Genomic DNA, 18,718 nt, shown 5'->3' with positions numbered 1-18,718 from the left:
GTATTTATTTTTCAATATCCAACTTTTGGGTTTATCTATTTTCTCTATTGCACTTTTGTTTTAATAACTTTTTTGATACTTTTATGAATAATTTTGTCAATTTATGTTCTAATTCTTTTTTTCTCTGCTTCCTATTTATTTCTTTGAGTTTCTGCATTCTACTTTCTGTTTTTTAAAGTTGAGATATAATTGACAGAAAATACTGTGTAAGCTCAATGTATAAAATATATTGATTTGATATGTTTATATGCAATATGGAGAAGGGAATGGCAATCCACTCCAGTATTCTTGCCTGGAGAATTCCATGGACAGAGGAGCCAGGCGAGCTACAGTCCATGGGGTTGCAAAGAGGGGTACAGTCCATAGGGTTGCAAAGAGTCAGACATGACTGAGCAAGTAACACTAGCTGTCTTTGTTACACACTATATTGGAATATGAAAGCCATTGTAGCATTAGCTAACGTCTCCATGGCCTCACATAATTATCACTTTGTCTCTGCCTCACCCAAATATTCCCTTCACAGTCTATAGTCCTGCTCCTCTCCTGTCACTATCCTAATCTTAGCAAGAGACTTGCTGAGGTTGAACACTTAAACTTTGCAACAAAGGGAAAAGAATCTGAAAAAAAAAAAAGGATATATATATATATATATATATATATATAAACACATACATATATATAGCTGAATCACTGTGTTATACACCTGAAACTAACATGATATTGTAAATCAATTATAGCTTAATAAAGAAAAATGAGAAAAAAAAACTTTGCAACAACTTTATGAACTGAACAACATTAAAAATTTAAAAAAGGGAGAATGGCATTGAAATATGTATAATATCATATATGAAACGAGTCGCCAGTCCAGGTTTGATGCACTATACTGGATGCTTGGGGCTGGTGCACTGGGATGACCCAGAGGGATGGTATGGGGAGGGAGGAGGGAGGAAGGTTCAGGATGGGGAACACATGTATACCTGTGGCAGATTCATTTTGATATATGGCAAAACCAATACAATATTGTAAACTTAAATAAAATTAAATTAAAAAATTTATTGGAGTATAACTGATTTACTTGATGAAAGTGAAAGAGGAGAGTGAAAAAGTTGGCTTAAAGCTCAACATTCAGAAAACGAAGATCATGGCATCTGGTCCCATCACCTCATGGGAAGTAGATGGGGAAACAGTGGAAACAGTGTCAGACTTTATTTTTTTGGGCTCCAAAATCACTGCAGATGGCGATTGCAGCCATGAAATTAAAAGATGCTTACTCCTTGGAAGGAAAGTTATGACCAACCTAGATAGCATATTCAAAAGCAGAGACATTACTTTGCCAACAAAGGTCTGTCTAGTCAAGGCTATGGTTTTTCCAGTGGTCATGTATGGATGTGAGAGTTGGACTGTGAAGAAAGCTGAGCGCCGAAGAATTGAAGCTTTTGAACTGTGGTATTGGAGAAGACTCTTGAGAGTCCCTTGGACTGCAAGGAGATCCAGCCAGTCCATCCTAAAGGAGATCAGTCCTGGGTGTTCTTTGGAAGGACTGATGCTAAAGCTGAAACTCCAATACTTTGGCCATCTCATGCGAAGAGTTGACTCACTGGAAAAGACCCTGATGCTGGGAGGGATTGGGGGCAGGAGGAGAAGGGGACGACAGAGGATAAGATGGCTGGATGGCATCACTGACTCGATGGACGTGAGTTTGGGTGAACTCCGGGAGTTGGTGATGGACAGGGAGGCCTGGCGTGCTGCAGTTTATGGGGTTGCAAAGAGTCGGACACGACTGAGAGACTGAACTGAAATGAACTGAACTGAACTGATTTACAATGCTGTATTAGTTTCAGGTGTACAGTAAAGTAAAGCAGTTATACATATACATATATCAACTCTTTTTTAGATTCTTTTCCCACATAGGCCATTAGAGTATTGAGTAGAGGTCCTTGTGTAATACAGTAGGTCCTTATTAGTTATCTATTTTATATATAGTAGTCTGTATATGTCAATTCCCACCTCCCAATTTATCCCTCCTTCTCTAAACAATTATATTTAGGATCTGAGGATGACCCTTGTCTGTCCTGCAGCTGTACCAGATTAAGGCTTCCTTGAATTTCACTATACCTGTATCTTGAAATTAAATTTAAAACTTCATGCTTATTAAAAAAAAAAATCAGCTCTTCAGGGCAGTCAGAAATAGCCATCTCACTCTACACGCCTTGTAACTATTGTTGCCATGGCAACCAGTGCACCAGAGGCAAGAGCGCCCCCCTCCAAGCCTTGTCCTCCCTCTGCCCATCACACTACCACCATGCCAATTTGAGTAATCCTGCGGCCACTGTGTGCCCCAGATGATCGCAGTTCTCTTGCTCCCAGTGTAGGCACAGATATGCAAGTAGCCCAGCCAGAATTCCATACTGTGTGTGCTGGGACCACTCCTGGCATCAGTCACAGTCCCTGCAGGAACCCAGGTCAAGAGACCTGCATCTGAACAGCCGTGGGCAAGATTAAGGAGCCAACTGTATGAGTTTTCTAGGACTCCCTTAACAGAGTACCATCCACAAACTACATGGGTTAACAATAGACACTGTCATACACTTCTGGAAATCTGAGATCAAGATGTTAGTGAGATTGGTTCCTTTTTGTTGTTGTTATTTATTTACTTGTAACTTTGTAACTATTTGTATTGGGGTATAGCCCTTTAACAATGTTGTGATGGTTTCAGGTGAACTCAGTCATACATATACATGTATCCATTCTCCCCCAGACTCCCCTCCTATCCAGGCTACCACATAACATTGAGCAGAATTCTGTGTGCTTTACAACAGGTCTTTGTTGGTTATCCACTTTAAATATAGCAGTGTATACATGACGTTCCCAAAGTCCTTAACATCACTTCCCCCTGGCAACCACAATTTTGTTTTTAATATTTATTTTTATTCATTTGGCTGCAGCGGGTCTCAGTTGAGGCCTGTGGGATCTTCATTCTTTGTTGCAGCATGCAGGACTTTAGTTGCTGCATGAGAACTCTTGGGCTTCCCAGGTGACTCAGTGGTAAAGAATCTGCCTGCTAATGCAGGAGACACAAGAGACATGGGTTTGATTCTTGAGTCAGGAAGATCCTCTGGAGGAGGAAATGGCAACCCATGCCAGTATTCTTGCCAGGATAATCCCATGGCCAGAGGAGCCTGGTGGGCACAGTCCATGGAGTCTCAAAGAGCGGGCTGTGACTTAGAGGTAGAGTACCCAGGCATGCACGCATGCAAACTCTTAGCTGTGCCATGTGGGACCTCAGTTCCCTGACCAGGGATTGAACCCAGGCCCCCAGCACTGGGAGCACAGAGTCTAAGCCACTGAGCCACCAGGGAAGCCCCAGGGTTGGTTCCTTCTGAGGGGAGGATGTGTTCAGGCCTCTCTCCTGGCTTCTAGTCGTTCTTTGACTTGTGACAGCTTGACTCCAGTCTTCACATCTCCCTGTGTCCAGATATCCCATTTTGTAAGGGGGACCAGTCATTCTGCATTACAACTCACCCTAAAGACCTCAATATAACTTAATTACATCTGCAACAACCCTATTTCCCAGTAAGGTCACATTCTAAGGTACTGGGGATCAAGGCTTCAATCTATGAATCTGGGGGACACTTCTAACACCAACCATAAGTGCCCAGAGATGAGCGGCAGTGAGATATATCTATCCATTCATCACAATATCCACTTGGGCTGGATATTCTCCACTGGCCCCTCCGGATCCCCTCTCTGACCACCTCCACCTTGCCCTGTGTCTAGGAGCCTGATCTCTGCAGACAGTATATCCTGGGCTCCCCTGCCTTTTCACTTTTGTTGGACTTCACCAATGGGAGGCACAGGCGGGAGCCTTGGTGGTGGGAGGAGAGAGAGGCCAGGGCACCGTACCCCAAAGGACCCTTCCCATTCCCTCCCAGCTGCTTTCATATGTTGCTTTCCATGATTTAATATCATATAGTTTATATTTACCACTTGGCAGATAATGAGAGCTTGGTGCTGTGGGTTTAGTCGCTCCGTTGTTTGCAAGTCTTTGCGACTCCATGGACTATAGCCTGCCAGGCGCCTCTGTTCATGGGATTTCCTGGGCAAGAATACTGGAGTGGGCTGCCATTTCCTTCTCCAGGGGATCTTCCTGATCCAGGGATCAAGACCATATCTCCTGTATTGGCAGGTGGATTCTTTACTACTGAGCCACCAGGGAAGCCCAATAAGAGCTTAATAATGTTTAAAATATGGGTGAGTGTGTGTATGTGGATGGTTTCACTCCCAAGAATGTCTGTACATTTAGTGCTAACAGCTGACATTTACTGAGTGCTTATGTGTGTTCTAAGTACTTGAATATGATATACACTGGATAGAACCTATAAGGGAGTTGTTATGATTATCCCAACTTTATAGTTGAGTAGACTGAGGTTTCCTGAGATTGCGGTCATGGCCCAGATCAAGGCTGCATGGTGAAATAGTTGCCGGATTGGGATTTGATCTGTCTCTAGGGCAGTCTGTCCCTAGAAGTGTGCCCTAAGCCACACGAGCACACGTGCTGATCTGCTCACCAGACCCGCCCTCCTGACTTGTGCCAAACACATTCATTTCCCGAGCCCTGGTCAAACCACAGCTGTTGTGTGGTGCTTTCTCATCCTCTCTCTGAGGAACCGTGCCTTCATTCTGTGCACCCCCATTCTGAGCATGACCCCCACAAGCCCCTGTGCCTCTTTCCTACCTTCAGGGCAGGGGCCCTGTTCCATTCATCCTGCAATTCCACGGCCTGGCCCTGCATCTGTGGCGGGGAAGGGGGGGGGTTGTGTGTTAGTCGCTCAGTCGTGTCTGACTCTTTGCGACCCCAGGGACTGTGAAGCCCGCTAGGCTCTTCTGTCCATGGGTTTCTCCAGGCAAGAATACTGGAATGGGTAGCCATTCCCTTTTTGGGGGATCTTCTGGACTCAGGGATTGCACCCGGCTCTCCTGCACTGCAAGCAGATTCTTACCGCTGAGCCACCAGGGAAGCCTGATTGTGGGAGTCAACGGCTGCTTCTGGAAGGGATATTTTCCATTGTGCTTGCCCATTCTATACGCTCTGGGGTCCCCAAGTTCCCTTGCAGAACGGCTGACTTCCTTCCTCAGCTGAGCGCCAAGGATATCTGTCCATGGTCTGCAGTTCTGGACAGCAGAACTGGCCCCCTGGGTGAGCGGTCCTGTTTGTCCTTGGCACGACCTCTCACCTGGCATCTCACCTGCTGGGTCAGGCCCGGTTTCTGAGCTATCTTTGGTCCTCTGTGAACAGATTCTCGGGCTCCAGTGAAGCAGCTCTACTCAGCCCCCAGTAGTCTGGTGGGGGCTTTACTTTATATCTGCTTTTCAGTTTTGTCCTAATTAACAGTCACATTTTGTCAGGAGTCCCCTTGTCAAAACCTAAGGGTCATGTTGACAGAGTTTCTTTTCCTCTCTTCTAGGATGTTGGATTTAACTGCCTCCTCCAGGAGACTGCTCTGAGCCCTGCCTCCCCCACCCCCAACTGTTCAAGGCCAGCTGAAAAGTGAAAGTGTTAATCACTCAGTCCAGTCCACTCTTCGCCATTCCACAGACTGTAGCCCTCCAGGCTCTCTAGCCCATGGGATTCTCCAGAATACTGGAGCGGATAGCCATTCCCATCTCCAGGGGATTTTCCCGACTGCTACCACATGTCTATTTCCACCAGGCTTTGAGAAAGTACTCATTTTTAAAGCCCAACCTCCACTTTCCCTATAGCTTTTCTTTACTGTCACCTACTCCATATTTCCCAGCTTTTCAATTCTCTGAGAACCAACGTGCCTGGTTTTATTCCTGGGTAGGGGACCTGCACGGGATCCTTACGTAGGCATCTCCCGTGCCCACGAAGGTTGTGCAGTGTTGAGCTTGGTCTGACATTCCCTTCAGATTCCTATAGCACCACCCCTCTTCAGCAGATTGGTGGGATCACTTCTGAGTGCATTGAGAGCGTACACTCAGCATTTTTAAAAAGCAGAAGAAAAATTTTAGTTTTTTAATGCTATATTTTGGTTACTTGTAAAAATGTTTCTTATTTTATTTTTTTATACATTTGGCTTCAAGGAGTCTTAGTTGCAGCAGCTGCTGCTGCTGCTAAGTCGCTTCAGTCGTGTCCAACTCTGTGCAACCCCATAGATGGCAGCCCACCAGGCTCCTCTGTCCCTGGGATGCTCCAAGCAAGAACACTGGAGTGGGTTGCCATTTCCTTCTCCAATGCATGAAAGTGAAACGTGAAAGTGAAGTCACTTAGTCGTGTCTGACTCTTAGCGACCCCATGAACTGTAGCCTACCAGGCTCCTCCGTCCATGGGAGTTTCCAGGCAAGACTACTGGAGTGGGTTGCCATTGCCTTCTCCATGTGGGTTCTAATTACCCAACCAGGGATCGAAGCCCATCCCCTTGCATTGGGAGCTTGGAGTCTTAGCCAATGGGCCACCAGGGAAGTCCCAGTTTCTTGTTATTTTAAAATAAATTCTATTTATTTAGCTTTGGCTGTGCGGGGACTCCTTGCTGCTCGGGTTTTTCTCTATTTGTGGAGAGCCCGGCTACTCTTCAGTTGCACTGTGTGGGCTTCTCATTGTGGAGGCTTCTTTTGTTGCGGAGCATGGGCTCTAGGGCCTGCTGGCTTCAGTAGCTGAGGCACATGGGCTCAGTAGTCGTGGTGCAAGGGCTTAGTTGTTCCAACGCATGTGGGATCTTTCCAGCCTAGGGATTAAACCCTTGTCTCCTGCAATGGCAAGTGAATTCTTTACCACTGAGACACCAAGAAAGCCCCGCTTATTATTTTAAATGCCACACTTGCCTTTCATGGCGTGCATGCTGTCCCCCAAAATATAAAGGCCCTAGGTCGGCAACCTGCAGCTGTGACAACAAGATGCCTTTTTCTCCATCTCCTCCTTCTCCTCGTCGTGCTGCTGCTGCTGCTCTCCGGACTGCCTCGCCGCAGGGGCAGAGGAGGGGAGAGGGGCCCCGGCGCCCCCCGCGAGAGCTGGAGAAGAGGCGGGGAGCAGCCAGGATCGGACTTCCTCCCTCCACTCCGGAACTGCCTGGAGCCGCCAGGACTCGGAAATCAGGACGTCCCCAAGGGAGCCGGCGGGATGGGCGGGGCACAGGCGGTGGGCGTGTCTGGGGCGGGCCGGGGGCGGGCCCAGGGCGGGGCCGGCACGAGGACTGCGCGGGCTGCCGGGGCGAGCTGCGCCGGCCGCGCTCCCTGGACTTCGGAGCGCAGGGCGCTCGCAGGCTGCGCTCCCCGCCGCCTCCTTCCGAGCGGGCTCGGCCCGGCGGCCGGGGCGATGTGAGCCGGGGCCCGCGGGCGCGGCTGGACCGCTGCGATGTGGCTCAAGCCCGAGGAGGTGCTGCTGAAGAACGCTCTGAAGCTCTGGGTGACTCAGAAGAGCAACTGCTACTTCATCCTGCAGCGGCGCCGCGGGCACGGCGAGGGGGGCGGCCGGCTCACGGGTAAGGGGCGCGCTGCGGCGGGCGGGTGGCCGGGCCCGGACCTCGCTCCCCGCCCGGCCCGCGGCCCCAGTCCCGGGCTGCGTGCGGCGCAGGTGGCGGTTTCTGGGGAGACGCCGGGGTCGGTCGGCCCTGCCTCGGGCATGTTTTCCTTTCTCCTGCGTTTCTCCTGTACGCTCCCGTCGAGGTGGCGGCCGGATAAACTCTCGGGTTCGTGCATTTCCCCGGGCGGGGCAGGTGCCTTCGCTGCCGGGCCCAGGGGCCGCCCAGAGGTCAGGCTTGACTCGGGAAGCCAAGGAGAGACCTGCGCCGGAGAGAGGGCCGCGCCGGGCGGAGCGGGGCCAGGTGACAGCGGGGCCGCCCGGCCATCTGGACGCGCCCGAGGCTCCAAGTGGCGCCGCGGTAGGGACACTTGACCAGCCCCCGGCGAGCCGAGGCTCAGGAGGCCCTGGCATTCTGAGACTGTCGGGGGGATGAGCGGGTCGGGCGGGGCGGGCCGCGCACCGTCTACACGCTCGGAGAAACCCAAGTGGAGCGAATCCCGAGCTCGTGATCCTAGTAGCAAAACCGAGCGGGTCAGCTCCCCACCCCCACCCCCACCCTTTCACTTTCTTTCTAGGAATGAAAGGGGAAAAAAAAAAACCCAACAACTCAGGCTTGTAAAATTTATCTATTCCCCCCCTCCCCCCGCCCAAATTTAAGGCCCAAAACTCTTTGAAAATCAAGCATTTGGACAGTTTGCATCAGCGGGGACACCTGTTTGAAAGGTCAGTGGAGGAATAATAGGAACCTTTCTCAGTTGTATGTAGGGAACCCATATGGAATTTCAGATTTTGGAATCGAAGTAAAAGGAACCTTAGAGCTTCCCATCTTGTCCCTCCCAGGAGGAGACCAAGGCCAGGGAGGGAGAGCGGTGGAGGGGCCCAGCCTGGCTCCCTGGGCTCCCTGTTGCTGAGTCTACTGTCTGCTTATTCTGAGGGAGGCCCTCCAGGCCCGATGGGGGAAATGCGATTAGTACATCTTGAAAGGGCAGAACCAAGTGCCAGGGCTTGCTTTACCTGCCCATACTTTAGACTGAGGAGGCCTGGAAGCTGACAGCCAGATTCCTTAGGGAGGGCAGACTTGACTGACCCTCAAGGCGTCAATTGGAGTTGGTGGGATTTCTGGTTGGAAGGAGCAGTGGGGTGGTGGTCGGTGGGAACGGGTGGATGGCAGGTGGGCTTGCTCAGGGAACTGTTTGAGGCTCTGAGTAAGGGAATTAGCATGGGAGATCAGAGGTTAAAGGGGTCAATGGTGGGCCCCTGAGCAACACACTGGCTTCTTAGTTCCTGGGCTCTTGGGGAATGGAGGTGAGTGGCATCCCGGCGGGGTGGGATGCTGATCAGAGGAGAAAAGTCTGGAAGAGGGGTCTGTCCCCTCCTCGACCTTTGAGCGTGGCGGAACTTTAATCTTCGGTGTGTTCAGCACAGAACCTGGCCTACAAAGGGCCTCCTTTAGTAGAGGGTGAGGACAGAGCCTGAAATAGGAAGCGTGAGGAGTATTGGTTCTGCAAGCATTTGTTAACTCGGTTCCGCGCACGCTGTCTGTGGGATGCTCTTCCCACAGGTGGCTGCGTTGGGAAAGACTTCAGGTTATTCACCGTCGGACAGGGGAGACAGTCCAGACCCAGAGGGCAAAGCTTACGGTCCTGTGACTAAGACAGGTTCAGGACAGCTTCCCTTCTGGAGAGCCTGCTTTGTGGGCCAGTCGGTCTTGCTGCTCAGTTGCTCAGTTGTGTTCGACTCTTTGTGACTCCATGGACCCCCGCCAGGCTGCTCTGTCTATGGGATTCCCCGTCTGTCTTAGATGAACTCAAAATGATGCTCCTCCTTCTACTGTATTCCAACATCAAAGAGTGCCTGTGCCTTTGGTCTTACTTGGGCTTGACTGTGGTTTTGGTTTGCTGTGAATATGCACAATTTTCTTACTTTTATAATATTTTTATTTATTTGGCTGTGCCGGGTCTTAGTGGTGGCCTGCAGGATCTTTAGTTGTGGCATGTGGGACCTAGTTCCCTGAGCAGGGATTGAACCTGGGCCTCTTGCATTGGGAGCTCAGAGTCTTAGCAGCTGGACCACCAGGGAAGTCCCCAGTTTTCTTATTCTTAAAGGAAGTAAATCAGCTGAAAAAAGGGAAGAAAAATCCCCAGAAAAAGACCCCTGACATTTTGCTTTATTTCTTGGAGACTCAGAACCTCTTTCTGGGGCTTCCCAGCTGGCTCAGTGGTAAATAATCCGCCTGCCAATGCAGGAGACGTGGGGTTTGATCCCTGGGTTGGGAAGATCCCCTGGAGGAGGAAATGCAACCCACTCCAGTATTCTTGCCTGGAGAATCTCATGGACAGAGGAGCCTGGCGGGCTACAGACCACAGGGTTGCAAAGAGTCGGACACCACTGAGCACACACACAACCTCCTTCTGATTGTGAAAGGGTGGCACCCCCTCAGCAGTGGACACCCCACCTTTGGGCATTCAGCTGGGAGCCAATGGCTGTGCCTATTAGGCAACTCCGTTGCCCCATCCACCGGTGAGCTTGTCTAACTGGGGCCTTACGAATGTTGTGAAATCAAAACTGATGTGGCACTGGGGCAGCTCCACGTCGGTCTGGTTTTCAGAACCGGCAGACTTCTCATATGGCAATTTTTTTAGCAGTTTATTTCAAAGATTTACAGCTTAGGCTGAGTTGATCCAAGAAATTAATGAGTGCACATTCTGACTGGTTTTTAGGCTCTTCTTTGGAGAGAGGCAAGTAGCAGGTGGTTAAAAGGATTGGAAATAAAAGGTGGAGGAGCAGTGAAAGGAAGCGTGATGCAGAATTTGAGATTAGGTTGTTGTTTTTGTTCAGTCGTCCAGTTGTGTATGACTTTCTGCAATCCCGTGGACTGCAGCTTGCCAGGCCTCTCTGTCCCTCACCATCTCTAAGTTTCCCCAAGTTCATGTCCATTGCATCGGTGATGCCATGAGATTAGGTAGCAGAGTCTCAAACATGTGAGGTTCCCATTGGCGTTTTAAAGTAATCTGATATGTTGAAAGCTTGCCCACTGTCAGAAAGAGGAGGTTTTGTTTCACTGAGAATTGTAATTCATCCTCCGACTTACACAAATACATTCCCTATGCACATCTCGTTGTATTTTCTCCATGGCCCATTCTTTTTCTTTCTTTTTTGAAATGGTTTTTTATTATTTTTTGGTCACACCATTTGGCATGTGAGATCTTGATTCCCCAACCAGGGATTGAACTTGTGCTCCCTGTGTTGAAAGCTCAGAGTCTTAACCACTGGACCACTGGGGAAGTCCTTCACTTTATGATATCCATCGCACTTATGTGTTTTGTTCATGGTTTCCCCTACTAAATTGTCTGTTCTGTGAGGGCAGGCGTTTTACCCACAGTGGTGCCTAGCACATAGCATAGGGTCAGTTAACGTTTGTAGGATGAATAGATGGATGAGTCCACGCGTGAATGATTGAGCCCACATTTTTCTCCAAAGTTAGGTGGGTGTGAAGGCCCAGCTTTCAGACTGAGCCTGAGCTGGCCACAAGGAACAGGAAGCATACCCTCTGTGTCCTTTGCTTTCTGTGTACCTGCAGGCTGACCACTGGGAAGCTGGGGGGAGTGGGTGGGCATTGAAGCCTATTTTTGTGACTCCCTCCTTCGAGGGCCGAGGAGCAGGGCATCAGCCTCTTAGGTGGCTTCTATTGCCAGCCTCAGGCACCTGCCTTGAGAAGATCCCAGGCTGGGGAGGAGGGGTCGGTGTGGCGGCGGAAGGCAGTGACCTTCACCTCCAGTTCAACTGGGTGACTGAACACAGTATTTTAAGATGTTTCTCACACTCCCCTGACAGTGATTCTTGCTGCCCTGGAGAGGAGGAAGCTCTACAGCGTTCCCGGGGATACAGTCTCCAGCCAGGCGGAGTATTTCTTATAAGGTGCAGTCAGCCCTGGGAGAACAGAGTTGGGGCACTTCGCCTTTGGGGGTGGTGGGTAGAAGGACACTACTTCCCCTCCCCACCAGGATCTCTGATGCGCTTACAATGAACCGCATAAACGGATGCATTCCTGTATGATCGTGCAGTCCTTTCCCCAAAGATGCCGGCACTTTAAAAGTTATCTTTTGAATCCCACGCTGATGTTTTCTGCTTTTCAGGGTGTTTCCCTCAGCCCTTGTTCCTGTCACTGTACTTGGAGCAGTTATGGGCTAACCAATTTCCTAACAGTTAGGGACATGGGAGGAAGTATGGGCTGGGAGTGGAAAACACGGGGTTTGGAGTCAAGATAAGTCTGCTGGGTACGAATCTGGGCTAGTTTATTTGGTTTCTTTGAGCCTTTGTTATAACTCTGCCTTAAGGCAGGGACAGAAACAGACTTTAGAGGGTTAGAAATGGTTTTCCACCTTGACTATCCCATCTTACATCCCCATCAGCAATGTGAAAGGCTTCTGATTATAATAAGGGTTAAAATGAAAATAAACATTATACAGCAAGGGCTTAGTTGTGCTCGTCACCTAGTAGTTTTAAAGAAAAAAAGCGACATTTAAAAAGTTGAGTAATAAGAGGGCTTTTTAGAACAAAAGTGTTGCCAAAAAAGTTAGTTGCATTGTAGGGAAGGATGTAAGAACAATTGCTTATCCATTACTGCAGGATTTACCAAGTGTAATTAGAAGAGGAAATATTTTATATTTTTTACTTATATTTTTAAAAATCTTCACATTTATTCTTTTAGTTTTGCTTTTGGCTGCGCTGGATCTTTGTTGCTGTGTGCGGGCTTTCCCTAGTTACAGAGAGACGGGGGTGTTCTTTGCTGCGGTGGCTTCTCTTGTTGTGGAGCACGGGCTCCAGGGCCCACAGTCTTCAATCGTTGTGGCTCTTGGACTCTAGAGCACAGGCTCAGTAGCTGCAGCGTCGGGGCTTCATTGCTCCATGGCTCATGGAATCTTCCTGGACCAGGGATCGAACTGGAGTCCCTTGCATCAGCAGGCGGATTCTTATCCGCTGCGCCACGAGGGAAGTCCAGAAGATGAACTATTTAGTAGCAATTTGTGCCAGCAGGATTTGGGTACAGGGGGGTCTTGGACCACCTCAGATCCTAGTTAATAAAGGGAACTGAGTGTGAGGGGCCGGCTGTGGCCAGGGTGAATTGTGTCCTGCCTTCAGGACAGTGTCCCCGACGGGGAGAGTGTCATCTAGGGAGTCATGTGGACGGTCCCGAGGCTTGCTCAGATGACTCTGTTGCATGGCTGCAGTGGTGAAGCCCAGCACCTGTGTGGCCTGTCTCGACTAGTCTGTCTGACATCAGCTGGGGTCCTGCTCAGGCTGCCGAAGTTGGTGGTGGATTACTTCCCCACCACCGACAGAAAAGCTTTTTGGCTCCACAGGGCTGCTGTTTTGTGGTGTGCGCTCCCCAGATACTGGCCCTAGAGTCTTACATGCTTTGGTTTTGTTTTTCCAAAGCAGGACAAGGAAGAAATCACAAACAAAGGAAGTACTTTGATTCCAGGAGCGTAAATCGGAAGGTTCGTATAAGTAAAATAACGGGTGTATCTCTAAGCACTAATAAGCCATTAACAAAAGCTCTGGGGTCCCCAACAGATGCATTTAATGAGAACATAACAAGGGCCATGCATTTGTAATTGGATAATCAAACAAGGCCCGGGCTTGTGTCACTCTAGGAAATAATATGAGGTACAAATGTGTGGATGGCGGAGTGGTGGACGCTATTTCAGCCTAATTGGGGTTCTTTAGGAAGAGCTGAAAATGACTGAGAGGCTTGGAGCGTTTGAAGAATTCATTTGCTCCCTGTGAAGGGTTAGGATTTCATGATCTTGACTCCACATTCTGGCAGCGCTGGATAAGGGAGGGATTTATTTAAAATGAAAGTAGTAAATCTGATCATATTTGCAGCACAGATGTCCCCCCTTTCATTTTGTAAAACTTGATCAAAGAGCAGCCTTCCCAGGTGGCTCAGTGGAGAAGAATCTGCCTGCCAATGCAGGAGACCTGGGTTTCACCCCTGGGTTGGGAAGATCCCCTGGAGAAGGAAATGGCAACCCACTCCAGTATTCTTGCCTGGGAAATCCCAAGGACAGAGGAGCCTGGTGGGCTACAGTCCATGGGGTTGCAAAGATTCAGACACAACTGAGCAACTGAAAAACAACAGCCACGACAAAATTAAAGAGCAGCCCAGCATATTTTCACGGCTCCTGGGGGGTGATGAACGACCCCTGCACCGCCTCTAAGGCTCTATCTCCTCCGCCTTCTGCTCTTGAGCAAAAGACCCTCCAGCATGTAAGTTACTTTCCTCTCCTTGGGTCTTCACAAGCTGTGCCCTCTGCCTGGGCTCTCCCACCTCCTCTTGCAGTCTCACTTGAGCGCCATTGCCTAGAGGTGGGGCCCCCACCCCCATCTTGTCCTGCCCTGCCCTCTTACCTTTTTTTTTCTTTTTTAAAGAAAGTGTTTGTTTTGTTTTTGGCTGTGCCGGGTCTTTGTTACTGTGTGTGGGCTTTCTCTGATTGCAGCAGTCCTGGGGGGCTACTCTAGGTATGGTGTGCGAGCTTCTCATTGTGGTGGCTTCTCTCGTTGCAGAGCACGGGCTCTAGGGGCTTCAGTAGTGGCAGAGCATGGGCTTAATTGCCTCGAGGCATGTGGAATCTTCTTGGACCAGGGACTGAACGCATGCCCTCATGCATTGGCAGTCAGATTCTTAACCACTGGACCATCAGGGAAGTCCCCCTTCACTTTTGCTTTATGACACCGACTGCTGTTTGTTGCCATGTGGCTCTGTGTGGCTTTATCTGTTTTGAGCAAAGCCGACCTGGCGCTCCTGAAGGAAGGTCCCCGGTTCGCAACCAGCACTGGAATCCTTGCTGTCAATAGAGCACTTGATGCATATTTAGTGAATCCATGGATGCCCAAGTCGAATCGATAGCTGTGAGCGTTTGAGGTTGAGAAATGTTTTTCGTCATCCTGAACATGGAAATTATGCAGAAAACAGGAATAGATAATAGAGAGGGTTGTTACTGATAGTTCTCATGCCTGCCTGCATGCTTGTAAGGATTGGTGGTAGCTTGTCAGCCGTGCCAGGCCAGCTGTGAGAACTCCCCGGTGGTAACCTCTGCAGAAATGAAGACCCAGAAGGATTTTCCCAGCATGTCACCAGCCAACTCACACAGCTCTACGAGTCTGAGTCATTAATATTCTTGAACATTTGGTAGGTGTGTTGTAACCACTAGATTTATTATTCCTCTGCTTCCTTTTTTTCCCCCCAACTTAAAAAAAAAGGGGAAAGAGAAATCAACAGCAAAATAAACAGTCCCCAGTAAGATCTCCTTGGGCTTCCCTGGTGGCTCAGTGGTAAAGAGCCCTCCTGCCAATGCAAAAGACATGGGTTCAGTCCTTCGGTCAGGAAGATCCCCTGGAGGAGGCAACGGCAACCCATTCCGGTGTTCTTGCCTGGGAAATCCCATGGACAGAGGAGCCTGGTGGGCTACAGTCCAAGGGGTTGCTTAAGAGTCGTACATGACTAAATAACAAAAATAAGATCTTTGAAGGAAAAGGTACCATATTTTGTGATTGGTTATGTTCTCAGTAAGTGAATGGTTACTAGTAGGGGATGGACATTCGCATATAATGGGATGATAGTTTGCCTGAAGTTTTAAAATGGAAATCTTTTGTGTGCATAGGAGTATATAGTGCAGATGTGAAGTATAAGTAACACGATAGCCACCAGCTATTGCTAAAAAATAGAGTATTTCCTGTGCTTGAGAGATCCCTTGTGTGTTTTTCTGATAATGTCTCCCTCTCTCCCTTGTGGGTGCTAATATACTGAATTATGTGTTAGTACCGCCCGTGCTTGTATAGTTTTGGCACTTGTATATGTATCCCTCATCTATGCATTGTTGCGGCATTACATTTTTTTCCACTCAGCTGAAGCATGGTAATTAGTCACTTAAAAAAAAAAAATCATCTATGGATTGTTTAGTTTTGTATGTTTTTTTAAAAAAATTATTTATTTGGCTCTGCCTTGGCATGGGGCATTTTAGTTCCCTTAACAGGGATCGAACTTCTGACCTTGCCGTGGAAGTGCAGAGTCCTAACCACTAGACCACCAGGGAAGTCCCTGTATGTATTTTTTAAAGTGCTTTACAAGGGGAATCATACTTTATTTTTTGAAGCTTGTTTTTCTGCACCCCCCCAGTTATTGTTACAATTTTACATGTATAATTATGTTTTTCTAACACTGAACCATGCTGATGTCTGGTTCAGTAGCTGTATTCATTCATTTTCCCTGATGAGTAGTAACCCATTGAATAAATATGCCATTATTGATTGATTTATTCATTCATTCTCCTGTCTGTTGATATTTGGGTTTCTAGTTGTTGTTTTGCTATTACAAATAGTGCTGCTGTGAACATTGGCAGAGATGTGATTTTTTGCCAATCTAGTATGTATTAAAATAGTGTCTGAGAACCACAGAGGTGGTATTTCCTTCAGAGGGATAAGAATCTTTTTATGTGTTTATTAATTACTTGTCTTGCCTTTTGAGAAAGGTTTGTGTCTTAGGAGCCGTGTGTGTGCATGCACGTGTCTGTATGTGTTGTATTTGTTTCCAATTATATGTATTGAAAAATCTCTCTATGCCTAGGCTTTTTTCATTATGGGTCTTTTGAAGAACCAATGTTTAAAAAAATTTCTTTTTATTCTTTATTATTTTATTTTTTCATTGGGGCATAATTGCTTTACAGTGTTGTGTTAGTTTCTGCTGTACAACAAGGTGAATCAGCTCCATGTGTACATATACCCCCTCCCTCTTGGACCTCTCTCCCACTCCTGCCCCTCTAGGTCATCACAGAGCACCGAGCTGAGCTCCCTCTGCTCTACAGCAGCTTCCCACTAGCTTTTAACATTCTTAATCTTCACGCAGCCAGTACCATTCTTTCCCTGTAATAGTTGATGCTTTTTGTTACTTGTTTAAGAAGAAATCCTTGGAAAGGACTGTCCAGGATGACAGTGAAGAGAAATGCTGAGATGAGAGTCCAGTCCTGGGTCCAGTTTGGAGCAGGGCAGAGGCTCCAGGACAACTCCTAGAGGAGAAACTGATAGAGCAGGGCACGTGTGTGTGCTCAGTCTCTCAGTCGTGTCCGACTCTTTGTGACCCCTTTGTGTAGCCCACCAGGCTCCTCTGTCCTTGGGATTTCTCAGGCAAGAATACTGGAGTGGGTTGCCATTCCCTTCTCCAGGGGATCTTCCCAACCCAGGGTATGAACCTGCGTCTCCTGCATTGGCAGGCGGAGTCTTTACCACTGAGCCACCAGGGAGGCCCCAGTAGAGCATTGCTATTGAAGGAAGATCTGCTCACCAGGGGTGAGCTTGTGGTTGAACTCTTGACACACACAAAACGGAATCAGCCAAGAATCCCGGGACTGTTGTCAATTCCAGGGAAAATATACAGCTAGGTAGGGTAGGAAAGGCAGTGGCAACCCACTCAAGTACTCTTGCCTGGAAAATCCCATGGACGGAGGGGCCTGGTGGGCTGCAGTCCATGGGGTCGCTGGGAGTCGGATACGACCGAGTGATGTCACTTTCACTTTTCACTTTGTTGCATTGGAGAAAGAAATGGCAACCCACTCCAGTGTTCTTGCCTGGAGAATCCCAGGGACAGGGAAGCGTGGTGGGCTGCCGTCTATGGGGTCGCAGAGAGTCGGACACGACTGAAGTGACTTAGCAGTAGCAGCAGCAGGGTGGGAAAGGTTTGATTCTTTTACTGCAAAACTCAGCTCTTGGTAACATTTCAGTAACGTTAATGTTTCAGTTGTCTTTAGAATAATGTAAATATCCACTGGTGATCTAACCCAGGCTGTTTCCTAACTGGGTGAATGGCAGGTGGGGGTGATGAGTGAACGGGAGCTATTAATACATACTTTGTTTCTGAAAGTTGCCAGCTGATGCCCACAGGGAAGATGATGGTAGTGGTACCCGCCTGTTCCTTGGAGAAGTGGAAGTAAATGGGAAAAGAGCCAGTGGAGAGTTGGGAGTAGTTGCTCTCTGGGAGCTGGGAAGTGGGAGCAGGGAGGGGTTGAGGGGGCTGCTGGGTTTCTCATGAGCCTTGTGCAATTAGATGTTTCTTTCCATGCATGTGTAAACTGGATAAAAGACAGAATGGAAGCTTTGGGAGAGCTTGGCATTTTTCTGGCTAGGAGGATCATTGAAACAGTGTAGCATGAGTGCCTCATAGGCCATGATTCCTGGACCACCCTTGCTTCAGAGGTTTGTCCTCTCAGTAAACTATATTTAGCCTTCAAAGTGTCTTGGATATGTGGGGTATGTCAGTTTCACAGAGGCTTAAAACTTGTTTTCAGAAATGCATCTAATCTAACCAGGTACTTTTTAAATTTTCTTTCTAATTTTCCCTTTCTATTTTTAAATAAATTTTTAAAATTTATTTTTGGCTGTGCTGTATCTTTGGTGCTACTTGCAGGCTTTCTCTAGCTGTGGTGAGCAAGGGCTGCTCTTCACTGTGGTGCCTGGGCTTGTTGCAGAGCACAGGCTCCAGGGGCCCAGGGCTTCAGTGTTTGCGGCTTCTGGGCTCTAGAGCATGTGGGCTCAGGAGCTGTGGTGCGTGGGCTTAGTTGCTCTGCAGCATGTGAGGTCTTCTCAGACCAGGAATTGAACCTGTATTGGCAGGCATATCTTTCATTTGAAATTAAAATTATCTATTCTGGATTTGTTTTCCTCTAGAGAAGAAATCAGTTTAGAAGTTTACACTTATAATATATGTATCGAAAAAGCAAGAGTTCCAGAAAAACATCTATTTCTGCTTTATTGACTATGCCAAAGCCTTTGACTGTGTGGATCACAATAAACTGTGGAAAATTCTGAAAGAGATGGGAATTCCAGACCACCTGACCTGCCTCTTAAGAAACCTGTATGCAGGTCAGGAAGCAACAGTTAGAACTGGACATGGAACAACAGACTGGTTCCAAATATGGAAAGGAGTACCTCAAGGCTGTATATTATCACCCTGCTTACTTAACTTATATGCAGAATACATCATGAGAAACGCTGGGCTGGAAGAAGCACAAGCTGGAATCAAGATTGCCGGGAGAAATATCAATAACCTCAGATATGCAGATGACACCACCCTTATGGCAGAAAGTGAAGAAGACCTAAAGAGCCTCTTGATGAGAGTGAAAGAGG

The 18,718-nt window shown here is 48.2% G+C and overlaps 1 protein-coding gene and 1 long non-coding RNA gene across 3 annotated transcripts in view; one reads left to right on the top strand and one right to left on the bottom strand.

The window, feature by feature from the left end:
• Positions 1-6,196: 6,196 nt before the first annotated feature.
• Positions 6,197-7,096, bottom strand: LOC129622333 (uncharacterized). The gene is made up of 2 exons (XR_008699908.1): positions 6,894-7,096; positions 6,197-6,765 (listed from the first exon to the last, which is right to left on the bottom strand). It is a non-coding gene; the product is annotated as an uncharacterized LOC129622333 (long non-coding RNA).
• A 79-nt stretch (positions 7,097-7,175) lies between these two features.
• TBC1D8 (TBC1 domain family member 8) overlaps positions 7,176-18,718 on the top strand; it is a 139,793-nt gene continuing 128,250 nt past the window's right edge. Inside the window, exon 1 of one of the 2 annotated variants that reach the window (XM_055539453.1) lies at positions 7,176-7,496. In XM_055539453.1, coding sequence (XP_055395428.1) covers positions 7,370-7,496 — 127 coding nt within the window. In that variant the 5' untranslated portion in view covers positions 7,176-7,369. The remainder of the gene's footprint in view (positions 7,497-18,718) is intronic. The other variant, XM_055539455.1, reaches the window with a different exon arrangement.

The sequence above is a fragment of the Bubalus kerabau genome, chromosome 11 (assembly GCF_029407905.1).
Source record: "Bubalus kerabau isolate K-KA32 ecotype Philippines breed swamp buffalo chromosome 11, PCC_UOA_SB_1v2, whole genome shotgun sequence".
NCBI classification, from domain to species: Eukaryota; Metazoa; Chordata; class Mammalia; order Artiodactyla; family Bovidae; genus Bubalus; species Bubalus kerabau.
This window is presented reverse-complemented; position numbering and strand designations above follow the sequence as displayed.